Source organism: Nesoenas mayeri (assembly GCF_963082525.1).
Source record: "Nesoenas mayeri genome assembly, chromosome: 7".
Classification (NCBI taxonomy): Eukaryota; Metazoa; Chordata; class Aves; order Columbiformes; family Columbidae; genus Nesoenas; species Nesoenas mayeri.
The window spans coordinates 32699674-32711506 of NC_137551.1; the positions used below are offsets into that span (position 1 = coordinate 32699674).

Genomic DNA, 11833 nt, shown 5'->3' on the forward strand with positions numbered 1-11833 from the left:
AATCCATGTTATCACGATTGAAAACTAAATGCTGCATTGCAGCCCTTACCTCATTACATGAATACATTCTGGTTCCTTGGTGAAGCTGTAGGCGTAGCCACTGGATGTTGTGCCAAAATCAATAGCCACAACAACAAGAAATAACTGTTCTACAGCATCATCTGCATCAGAGTCCTTCTGTTAAACAGCAGAAACAAAACAGACACTGAGTCACTAATTAGAGTAACTGTAACCTGTCTTACACTTCAGCATTTCTGCTCTCTGAGACATGCAGATCTCTTCAGTGGAAATAAGGACTTCCCTAAAGCTGCATTTGTGCCCAAAGTTGTTAAAAGAAAGCAGAAATTTAAAATACAACTCAATATATTTGCTGGATCCTTTTGTACATAAACTTCTGAATCAAGAGTTTCCTTCAAACACTAGGTTATTTGTGTTGGAACTGGTGTGGTTCGTTTTTTTGTGATTTGTTTTTGTTTGTTAGTTTGGTTTTTGTGATTGTTGTTTGTTTGATGGTTTTGTTTGTGGTGTTTTTTTGTTTTTGTGGGTTTGTTTGTTTGTTTTTCTTACATTGACCAACTGAAGTATATGTTTCTATCCATCAATATTTGGGACTTATTTGGTGGTTTTAGGAGTTACGTACGTAACCTTGAACATAAGGTACTTCCACCATTTGAAACTAGTGGAGACAGAACCACCCAAAATACAGCAATAAGTGTTATAACCCATGATAATTATTTATTTATGAAGAATTTACATAACACTTATTTTGTAAGCACTATATGCATTCTTTCCTCCTGCCTATGCTAGAATGTGGAAAGCTGTTCAGATGCTTCTAGTGAATTTGAATCCTTTTCCCAGTCTTTTACCTGCAAACCTGCAACCCCTGAAAAGCAGAGTCAAGGACAACATGGGAACATAAACTAGAGGTGGTAGAAGGGTTATGGCTCAAATCATAATAATGTGATATGGAGCACAATGTGAATAAAAAAGGAATTGTACCACTCTCTAGTATTCTGTTGCCTATCACAAATCCTGTCTACAGGACTAAATAGGTAATGAATAGCAAGGAACTACTGTTCCCATGCTGATGGTGGCTGTGGCATGAACAGCTTAGCAGGACAGGAAGAGAACAAGCTGGGAACACTGGCAAAAGGGCCACATGCTACAGGGGTGGAGGTGGTGAAGGGAGACAACACACCCGTCTGCACACACAGCATTTTGGCAAACTCACCGTGGAACAGACCTGTTGACCTACTATTAACCAGGTCATGTCTGAGTAATCCACCACTGCTGCTCAGCCTGTACTCCCAATAACATTTTGAAGCAACCTTTATTGTCTTTTACAGAGGAACTGCCAAACATCCTCTCTTTACATGCAGCGCTCCATCATCTTCCTCACATACCTCCATTATCTCTGTGCCTGCTAATTCCAGCACTTTTCTGTAGTTTCCCTGCATTTTTTCATGGCCATAGGCCCACTACTTAAAATGGAGAAATGAGAGTAATAAGGTTTGGTCTCAAATAATGAAAGACTTGTCTGGATTCTCCTAAGTAATCTTTTCAACTAGAGCAATATGTTATTTACATGTCTTCCTCAAATAGTTTAAGGAGCAAGTCTAACTGAAAGAGGATATAAATTCATCAGTATGACAGAAGAAAAAGGGGTAAGTTCTAGACTATATGGAAAAGAAGGGAATAAAACAAAACATTTATGAGAGAGAACTCTGGAAATCTTTAAGACGGATGTCATACAACTCTGAACTTGATTCAGAAAGCTAGGGAATAAATTTGACAAGGGTAGCAATGTGTTCTGAACGTGACCCCTTGCAATATCAAGAAATACACTGTGTATATACTGTGTTATAGATGATGCAGATGATCTGAAAAACAGATGGAACTTAGTTTTAATGGTAGCTTGTCAATGAAATGAACATGATGTATTAAGGATTAAAACACACTATCTTTATGGGACATTTGCTTGCTTCTAAAAACCTACAGAGGTGGCTGTTTTCCTTAAGAAACTAAAACAGTTATATTTTACTATATTTTACTGTTGAATATCATATATATCCTTCTTTTCTTCTGAATAGAATGAGACCTTTCAGGGGCTGCCTAAATCAGTGATAAACACAGGGACAGAATTTGTGAACCCTGAGGATCAAGAAGCCTCCACATTTGATATAAAAATGTGCAGGAGCAAATTTATCAGCTCAGCACACAGGAAAAATAAAAAAATAAAGGCAAAACCAGGACTCCAGTAAAATGAACGAGAGCTTTGTCAGCTACTTCAGCGTGATCAAAATTTCCCTTAAGACTGTGGATAGCATAAAAAGGACTACTGTGCAAGGAAATGACAACTTTCTAAAGAAGTTATGTCCCACCAAACACTCAAGAGAAAATAACGTCCACATACTGTATATTAAGAGTACATTTCTTACCACAATATGTGATGGAGACAGTGGAGTTATTCCAGGGTCTCCCAAACTTTTGGCTGGTGATGAGTACGTAGATGAGGAAACTGCATCTGAAAGGAAACAAAAATTCGTCAATGTCAGCCAGCAGAATGTACAGGATAGACCAGTTGCTTTGCATACTGCTACACTATTTTCCTGTTGTAAAAAATATGCTAAAAAAGAAAATTAATTCCACAACTGCCACATAAAATATAATTTTTGCCCTTAAAACACACTATGACACAATAACTGTAGTTCTGGTTTTAAAGTGTTTGTCTGACCTTAATGACTAGCTTCCATTCTTCTATTACATTACCATCCATAATTTTTAAAGTCTTCCTAGATATAATCAGAACTCATACCTGATGCAAGCAGCAAATTAACAGCCTAAGACTTAAATGTGTGAATGTAGAAACTAAACAGAAGTTGTGAGATCAAAAACCCACTCATTTGAAGAGAAAAAGAGGAGTTGATATCAATTTGACAACACAGTAAGGAATAAATTGCAATTATTCCATCATGAACCTTTATTATGAAACTTTCCCAATACTGTCTCTGTTTTTATTCTTCAATGCAGGCTGGACTGAAACATCTTGCAGCTGTTAATATTACTGCAGGACAGAATCCAGCTGAGAAAAACAAAAGTATTATTAACCAATCATTGAAGAAATATTTCTACCCTGCATTCAATAGTGAAGTTTCATTTAAAGGAATATACCAAAAAAGTTGCAAATACTGTAATGCACTATTTATATTTATCCTTCTTATATTTACCCCACTGATGATAGGTAAGGAAATAGCTTATTAAAACAATTAAGCACTGATGACTCAGAAGGATTTATACATAATATATTCTCTTACGAAAAGTGCCACAGTTTATCAAAACGCAACATAGAAAAGATACCACAGCCCCCGTACATGGTCATGCCCCTCTGCCCCCAAATTTAAGCCTTGAGTTTACCGAATTCTCTACTGCAGAACATAACCTCATTAGATGAAAAGCAGAATTATTTAATAAGTCTCTCAAGATTAATATCCATAATAAATATTACATACATTTAAACATTTTTCTCACTTACTTGGATGTACTGCACAATAAAATGCATATTTATGTATCACATCTAATTCCTAGACATGACTGACAAGTCAGAGCACTAAGATGACACAGGAGCTGCTCTCCAAGAAAAGACCTTAGAACTACTTAGTGAAGAATCCTGTTGTTCCTGGTAATCAAGTATATGTTGTTTCCCACAGAAGATGCAAAACCTCTGCAGCAGGCAACTATGGGATAATCTGCCCACAGGAAAAAATCTTCCTCCAAATCTTAATATTGCTCTTGTAACAACATTAATTTCTGTTCAAGTTATAACATGCATGTTCACCCTGCTCTTCAGAAGCACTTGCAGAAGGAAAATATTCACATTTCCTATACAAGTTCTTCAAGAATATATTATGTTACTCCTCTTGTGGTGAAGTACAAAAAGCCATAGGCCAAGTGTGCCAGGCACAGAATCTGCTCGGTTCGTTAAGATATATTTGGATCAGATGCTGTTATCAGCCTCAGATGCTGTTATCAGCCCCCTCTGTGCAATTTCCTCCTCTTTTCAAAACAGATTAATTTTTGTACCATCAACATGGTGTTTTTCATAAAATTAAAGAACAGTATTTCAGCATAGGAAAAAAAAAGTAATTAGTAACAAAGCAGGTTCCTGCATCCTGCTGTGATTCCTGACTGGACCAGCCTCAATACTTCCTGGGCAGACCAGAACATGGCAATCCTGACTCAACACCTTTGGAAACCGGTACATTTCCCTCACTTCTGATGCTGGATTTGAAACACAAAAGCGTAGACTTCCAATCACTATCTATATGTTTCACTGTTTCTCTTTGTTACCAATTCTTTTCATTACCTGCTTCAGCACTCATGTATCAGCGATCTGTTTTCCAACCTGTCTTCAGTTATCAGCCTGGGTGTACCTTGAGAGGTTATTTATAGCTCTATATGCAACTCAGAAAATCCTGTGTTACAGCATACACAATTTTTGTCTCTCAGAGAGAGAACAGTCCTTAAATAACCCACGCAATATGCATATTCATCCAATGGAACTGAGCTAACTTGGCTGGTGTTCTATCAGTAATTTATTTGACTCAGTTAACTTCTGATTATTCACAGGTATCAAATGTGTACATGGACACTTACTGTATGCACAAGTATAAAAATATTTGCTAACAGTGCTAAGCAGAGACCAGGTCTGTGTTAACTACCCGTTAAAAAATATTGCTGAAAACAGAAAATGGATTTAGACATTTTCATCCAAAATTTTTAAAATAAGTTGTCCGTTTCAGAATGGTCTTGAAAACTTGGGCATAAATGCTGGGTTTGTGGAAGGTTTAACTTTTTCTAATTCTCATCAACTTGCTCAACTCTGCTAGAAGGTTAAGTTCTTTGCGATCTACCAGTATTTTTTGACCAGAGGAAAAAAAATCCTTCTAAACCCATGACCACTCTGCACTGTATTCACTGCAGCTCCTGCAAATAGCCAGCTAAGCAAAAGAATTCTACAATGAGTCCTATGTGCCACCAGCCTAGAGCTTTGTTGGATCAAGAGAAGGAAACCATAGCAGGCAATACTACAGCCTCTGTAGCAAACCAAAATTTTAACCAACATGTCCTGTTGCAGTGATTCTGGAGAGTTGCTATCATGTTGGCACAAGCAGCAGTTGCACTACATTGCAACTCACTTTATGAGACTACTAACTTATCATGTGCAATAATGGGGCAGCCATAATTGTTACATTGCAACTCAGCTGTTAAAAGAGGCCCTGACACTACCAGAGAGTTTGCAGAACTAATAAATGAATGAGTGTAGTGCAGAATGCTGGGAAGTTAAAAAGGTATTTATCAGTGCAGTTGGCATTTACAGAAAATGGCTTGCAAGCCAGTCACCCTGGATTTACTGCCAAGAGTTCTTCTAACAAGCAGTGAAATCATTCTTAAAAACAAATGAAATTAGGAAATTTGTAACATTCTACTATCTACCCTATCTAAATTGAAAGGCGTTAAAATACACTCGTGCATATGGGAGCTTTTATATTTTGTTGAGCTAGCGTTTGCTTGGGGAAGAAAAACATGCATGTGTCACAATTTCTACAGCTCTGTTCTGAAGAGCAGTAAATGCATGGATATTCCAGGAAGAGCTGGATATATAAAAATCTCATATTTCTAAAGGACTGATGAAAATAAGCATCTGTTACAAGCCAGAGAATGGGAAAACTGTTGCAAAGAACTTGATTTGCAATCATGCAACAAAAAGTGATGACTAGCCTTTGGGAGTAAATTCCGCTTCTTAACAATTTTAAAAGATGCTCTGGATAGCATCATGGCATTTAAACAGTTCTTAAAACCAGGATGATTTATTAAGTCTTCTGTAATGAAAAAACACAATCAAGTTGTGTCCCACATAGCTCAAGTTCCAGCTTTATCTCCCATGTTTACCAACGATCTCTATCTGTGTCAAACTACACACTATGAAAAAAACAGAGCTAAACAGCATGCGTTAAATAAACATTTGATTATTGACAATCTGCATGCCAAAACAAATGAAGGAATCTGATTTAGAATCCAAATAATAGTAAGTCCTCAAAGACATCAATATTTAAATTAATCTTCTATCTTTAACGCAAATTATTTGAATATAAATCCCTTCATCTACTTATGTATAACATTATGAGCACATCGATGCTTATAACCATTAACCTGAAATATAACTGGCTATCTCAAGGATTCTGATAATCTAACTAAATGTGTATAGAATGAATCTGACCACATTGTTACAATTTCTGACTTTAGTGCTAATGTAAGCAATTGCCAAAGAACACCTTGTGCATTTTCAAGGTGACAAAAAGAGAAAGGAAAAATAGAGAAGACTCTTCTTCAGTTTTTTGTTTGTTTGTTTGTTTTGGTTTTGTTTCTTTACATTCAAAGGGTTATTTGCAAATTCCCAAACAATTACAGAACTGGTTAAATTACAAAATCAGCAAATACTGTATTAGTAATGAATCATGTCCATTATCATATTAGCTGCAATTGCTGGTTTAGCAGATTTAATTTAAATTACTTCTTTTCATCTAAACACATGCAAGAGTTTATTTTCTGTAGTTTGCTGCAAGGGCTAATCAGTTTAGCTTTTTCTGGTTTTCAGTAAATGATCAACCACAATCTAGATTTCCAACTTCACTGATGACAAAATGCAATGAAGGATTAACTTTTAAGTGTCACAGAACACAGAGTAAAAGCAAAGTCCACAGCATTTATAAAACCTTAGCTGATGTACTGTGAGCATTTCAAAAATAGTATTTTCAGCTGAATCTGATTTTCTATGAGATCCAGAGAGCAGGACCAAGCTCACTGTTTAATTAGAAAGATCAGTTAACAGAAGGTGATCTCCTCTGGAAGACTACCAGTCTGTTCTGACTGTTTGGGAGCCCCTGTCATGTAACCCTATTCAGGATCAGATAAATGAGTTTTAGTGAACCACTGAAAGTATCAGACATGGAACCCTATAGTCCCAGATAATCAGTTTTAAGACAGCAGGCTTAAACCTGCTTTAAGAAAGACGACTGCTAAACGTTGCTGCCACAAGTCACTAAGCTGGTACTAAAATCTTTTTTTCAGTAGCTACACAAAACCTTCTCTTTTCTATTAAATTAATCATTTTCTATAAAATTTATCACTTTTTCTTCAGCTTTTCTTAAGTATTTAGCCTTATGAAATTCAGCTACATCAGGAATCAGCAAATTTTCTGCTTCATATTAGGGAAATTGTTCATTTCAATGGTGAAGCACCATGCCATGGCAGTGGATACTCTGCTTACAGAAGGATCCCTGTAGCCCAAGTAACAAAGGCAGCAGCTAAACTAAAGTTTCTTTAACTGTGAATTGTCTCTAAGTAAGAATTTAACAAAACAAGTAAAAGCAGGAATTTAGGTAGCAGGATATGCTGCTCAACAGCACAAAGCGCAGAAATGCAGTCAGGGGAGAAAAGGGAAGAAATTTTTGAATATGCCTCATGTCACCAATTTATCGTATGGAAAAAAAAACCCTTAAAAATTTAAATAAATAAATAAATAAAAAGGTAGAAAGCCCCAAGTCTGCCATCAGAAACTCCAGCATGGACTTTTTCAGGCACATCTTGAAGTACCTTACAATCATGCCTACAAAAGAGAAGGCTTGGCTGGAGAGAAGTACTCCTCTTGAAACTTCGCAGACCTCACGCCCAAGTGATGGTGAAAGGGACACGTCGTGGTCTGTATCCCTTACAGCTGTTTTGCAAAACAAAAAATAGGCAGCATCACCATGAAATCAACTCTCTGTAGAACATGCCTGAACACTAATACGTATGTCATATCCAAATTAACATATCTTAAGTTCATTTTTATCCTGTCAGAGTGGCCACAAAACAAACTCTTGCTAATTAAACTCTTCTCATGATTTTCTGAATCAGAAACAGGATCACTACTATTCCTTATTTCAGATCATACTTCTAGCATTTAAGAAGTGCTTTCACAACAAGAAGAAGAAGAGACTGAGAAGAGCTGGATATCACACTCTTTTCCAGGCTCTCCCAAACTTCCCACCGAGTATTCCAGCAGTACAACACCCTTGCCTCAAAAGAAAAGCTGCAATAACTCTTTTTGATTTCTATAATGCATATCCACTGTTCCATCTGCCAAATCTGTTCAGCCTCTCAGTTATTTGTAGGCGGAGGAACCAGATGCACAGGGTAAGTCAGGATGCATTAGACCTACTAAAAATGCCACAATTGCAGCCGATCTTTATGGGTCCAATAAATCCAAGTTGACTGAATTTACTGTGCACATACTGATCATTTTCACAGATCAAACACTGGTACATATCTGATGGCCATTTTTCTGGAATTTCCAGCCATCCAGCAGCTGGTGAGAGTGATTGCTATATGTAGCTATGATCTCAGGCTGCTGGTCATACTAAAATCTTTGCCAAATTCTTCATTTTCCATTCAGGCAATATCTCTGGATTTAAAAAAAAAAAGATGATGTACCAAGTGCCAAGTGAAATATGGGTATAGGGGTAGCCATCAAGCAATAAAACAGTGGGATTAAAAACACTGGGTTTTTATTCAAAATGTTGTATATCATTTTGAGCATCGATAATAATTTTGCTGCAAGTAAAGTTTGCTAATGATGTTCACACAACAGGAAAGGAAGGGTTTACCATATTGCTATTAGCTGACAACTGCTGCATTGTTGATGAAAACCTTATTCAGCTTTTCCTATTGCTGAGGTTTTGCTTTGCATTAAGAACAAAAGGTCACAGCTTCCAAATGTAATTTGACAACCTAGAGCATTTTACTGCAAATACAAAGATGGCCTTTGAAAATAATTTTAGAGCAACAACAACAAGAAGAGACAGAAAGAAGCAAATACAAAAAAACACTTAAAATATTCTTATTCTTAATAAAAAGATCTCACATTTCATATCAGAAGAACCTTCTGTTTCTACTGAAATCAATGATACCACTACTATTACCATCAATGGAATCAGAGTTCTTTGTTTTAAAATGCCAGTAGGCATCCAGCTGGTTTGTAGAAGACTGCAGTACACTTCCCTTCTATGAATACAGCCATAGCTAATCTCTGACACAAATCCAAGTTTCCTGATACCCTTTCATAATAATTGGTCATACATAGAGCTGGTATTCATTGCATTGATACCAACTAGAGCGCAGTGATTTCCTAAGTAATTTCCCAATCCTTTGGATAAAATCCTAAAAGCAAGACATGTTTCTCATTACAACTTTGACCCTTTTCATTTATGTTTTTACATCGCCTCCGCTAATGACTATAGGTTGGCTGGAGGAATTACTTTTTCGCTATGTTTCCAAGATTTCTGAGATAATTTAAGTTTTTAATATTATTGTTAAGAGCATGAAAAAACAACACCAGGTTCATCCCAACACTCACTTTGTGGATAATATTAATTTTCCTGCACCTCACCAGCAAAGGGAAACCAAGAGACACCACTTATTTTCTGTGACCTTAAGATGAGAGAAAAAACAGAAGAACCTGCTATAACCTTCTGAAAATGCCAAATGGGTTATGTTTACTTCTCCTCTTTTTGACAGAATGCAAGCGAAACTGTTTTACCTAAATTTGATCCGACCTCTCTAATGCTTGGTAAGCTGGACTAAAACAGACCTATTAACACTTCCATGCTACTTCACAACTGGGCCTGTAAAGCGTCAGCCAAGTCCTTACCAATAGCTAAATCTGACCTTAAAGATGCCTTAAACTCAAATCCATTCACCATCTACACTGTAAAGTCTTAAATCCAGTTCTATATTGAATAACCTGAGAGCTTTCCAGTTTTTGCCATCAGTCAGCTCCCTCTTCCCTCCCAGTCCTGACATGGTTCCCACTTGCTCAGAACCTGCTCACATCCCAGAGCCTGGGGTCTGGGGAACTCAGCAGCAGCATCTTGCAGGGATCACTCTCTTCCTAGATTCCAGCTCTTCCACAGGCATCACTGCCAGGAGAGACAAAACTGAGCCCGGTTTACATGTCAGAGAGGGCAGGCTGCATGTTATCAGACAGGTGGGTTAACAACAGATTTTGACGCTTGAAGTGGCAGAAAACAACCCTCCGGGATCTTTCTAAATATTCCACAAATATAGTTCTGTAACAGACACCTTTAGTATGCACTAACTAACCTTCTCTTGCTTCAACAAGCTCTTCTACTAACTTGCTTCCTTCAGACTGTCTTGCACGAATTGCCTCTGTGCAATATTTTCTTGTATCTCTCATCTCCTCCCTTCTTGCTTCCAAAAAGGAAGACATAAAGAACAGAAAACAAAATACAGACGTGAAGATACCTTCCTAGAAAAGGCTTCCTGCTGCTTCTCCTTCACCATTACATCTGTCACCATCTACTTCATCTACATGGCTCACTGCAAGGTTGTCAGAAATGGCACTAATAAGATTATGCTCTAATTCCCAGGACCACACTCATAAACCAGAACATGTCTGATGCTAATCACTTTCTTTGAGAAAAACACCGTTTACTAGCTGAGAGTGGGCTGGTTGGTTGGGTTTTTTTCTTTCAAAAAAGTAAGATCATAATATTAGAGTTATACAAACCCCTATTTTACTGCAAGTTTCTATTTAAGAACGATCTCAAAATGCAATTGTATCCTGAAAGCAATACAATCCTAGGTTTACCTTTCTAGATCAAGATATTCAAAGGAATATTATTCAAAGAGTGAAAAAAAAATACCATTGAGGTTTTCTAGATTGTGCATCCAGCACACATGATAACAATTTGGGGGCACTTGGTTTATTTAGAAGGCAATACACTAATTTAATTATTAAGTATTGCTAGATTCATGAAGAATCGTGCAATGCATCAAGCTGGATGAACGCAGTGACTCCTTTTTCTTGAAACATGAATTGGGAAAACCAGCTGATAATGTTTGTCTTCTTCATTTTGACAATCTTCAGGAATCCAAAATATGATTCAAACATTTTTAGAGTCTTGACAAGAACAGAAAACAAATCTGCCCCCGATTCTTTCTCCTCCCCAAAAAAGACCCACAGAAAGATGGAGACGGGATAAAAAGAATAGCCAAGCTAGAATAACTATTGCTTTACATAGCAGTCAGCATTAGTGATGTTACATATAATGCCTTTATATTTCTCAAGGATATTAAATCTGGTTTTGTTCAAAGACAGGAAAATAAGAGAATATTAGTTGTTACAAAACTGCAAAAGATGGGGCCAAATTTGATAATTCATTGGCAAAGTCATCTGTGAATCCATAATCTATGGCTATTGATTTAACTTCTGAGTGACACTTCATAGCTACATCAAAAATAACTTTGTGTTTCTTTATTCTTTTTATTTAATGATCTAGAAAACAGATCAGCTATCTGGCTTAAAAGAAAACACCTTGTGAGCAGAGAAGCTATGGAGAGAAAAAAGCAGATACTTAGTATTTGAAGAATGGGTCATAAAATCATGCAGTCGCTGACCAAAATCCATTTCCAGAGGTTTTTATACAAGCATTCATCCGCTCACATTCAAACGCCATGACTATGCATACACATTGCACAGAGATCAACACCAACCAGTCAGATAACCAACTGAAAAGTTACAGTGTCAAGGTGACAAGCAAATGGTACGGCCTGCAAAGGAGTTCCTGTGGCTAAAATCATAACAGAAGCATAGCTGAGTAAGCACCAAAACTAACACAAAAGGTTGATTTTTTTAATGCAGCGGTTCCATAATGACAATACTGAACGCTTTTGTAAATGGCATGTCCTGCCGTTCTGATTACAGCATGTGCTC

The 11833-nt window shown here is 37.0% G+C and overlaps 1 protein-coding gene across 1 annotated transcript in view; it reads right to left on the reverse strand.

Annotated features, from left to right (window-relative positions):
* The window catches only part of HSPA12A (heat shock protein family A (Hsp70) member 12A), a gene marked incomplete at both ends in the record, with an annotated part of 47818 nt that extends 36242 nt beyond the window's left edge, over window positions 1–11576 (reverse strand). The window contains 4 exons of the mRNA XM_080348267.1: window positions 50–177; window positions 2439–2524; window positions 10201–10308; window positions 11546–11576. Of these exons, the coding sequence (XP_080204393.1) occupies window positions 50–177; window positions 2439–2524; window positions 10201–10308; window positions 11546–11576 (353 nt within the window). The remainder of the gene's footprint in view (window positions 1–49; window positions 178–2438; window positions 2525–10200; window positions 10309–11545) is intronic.
* Window positions 11577–11833: the final 257 nt, after the last annotated feature.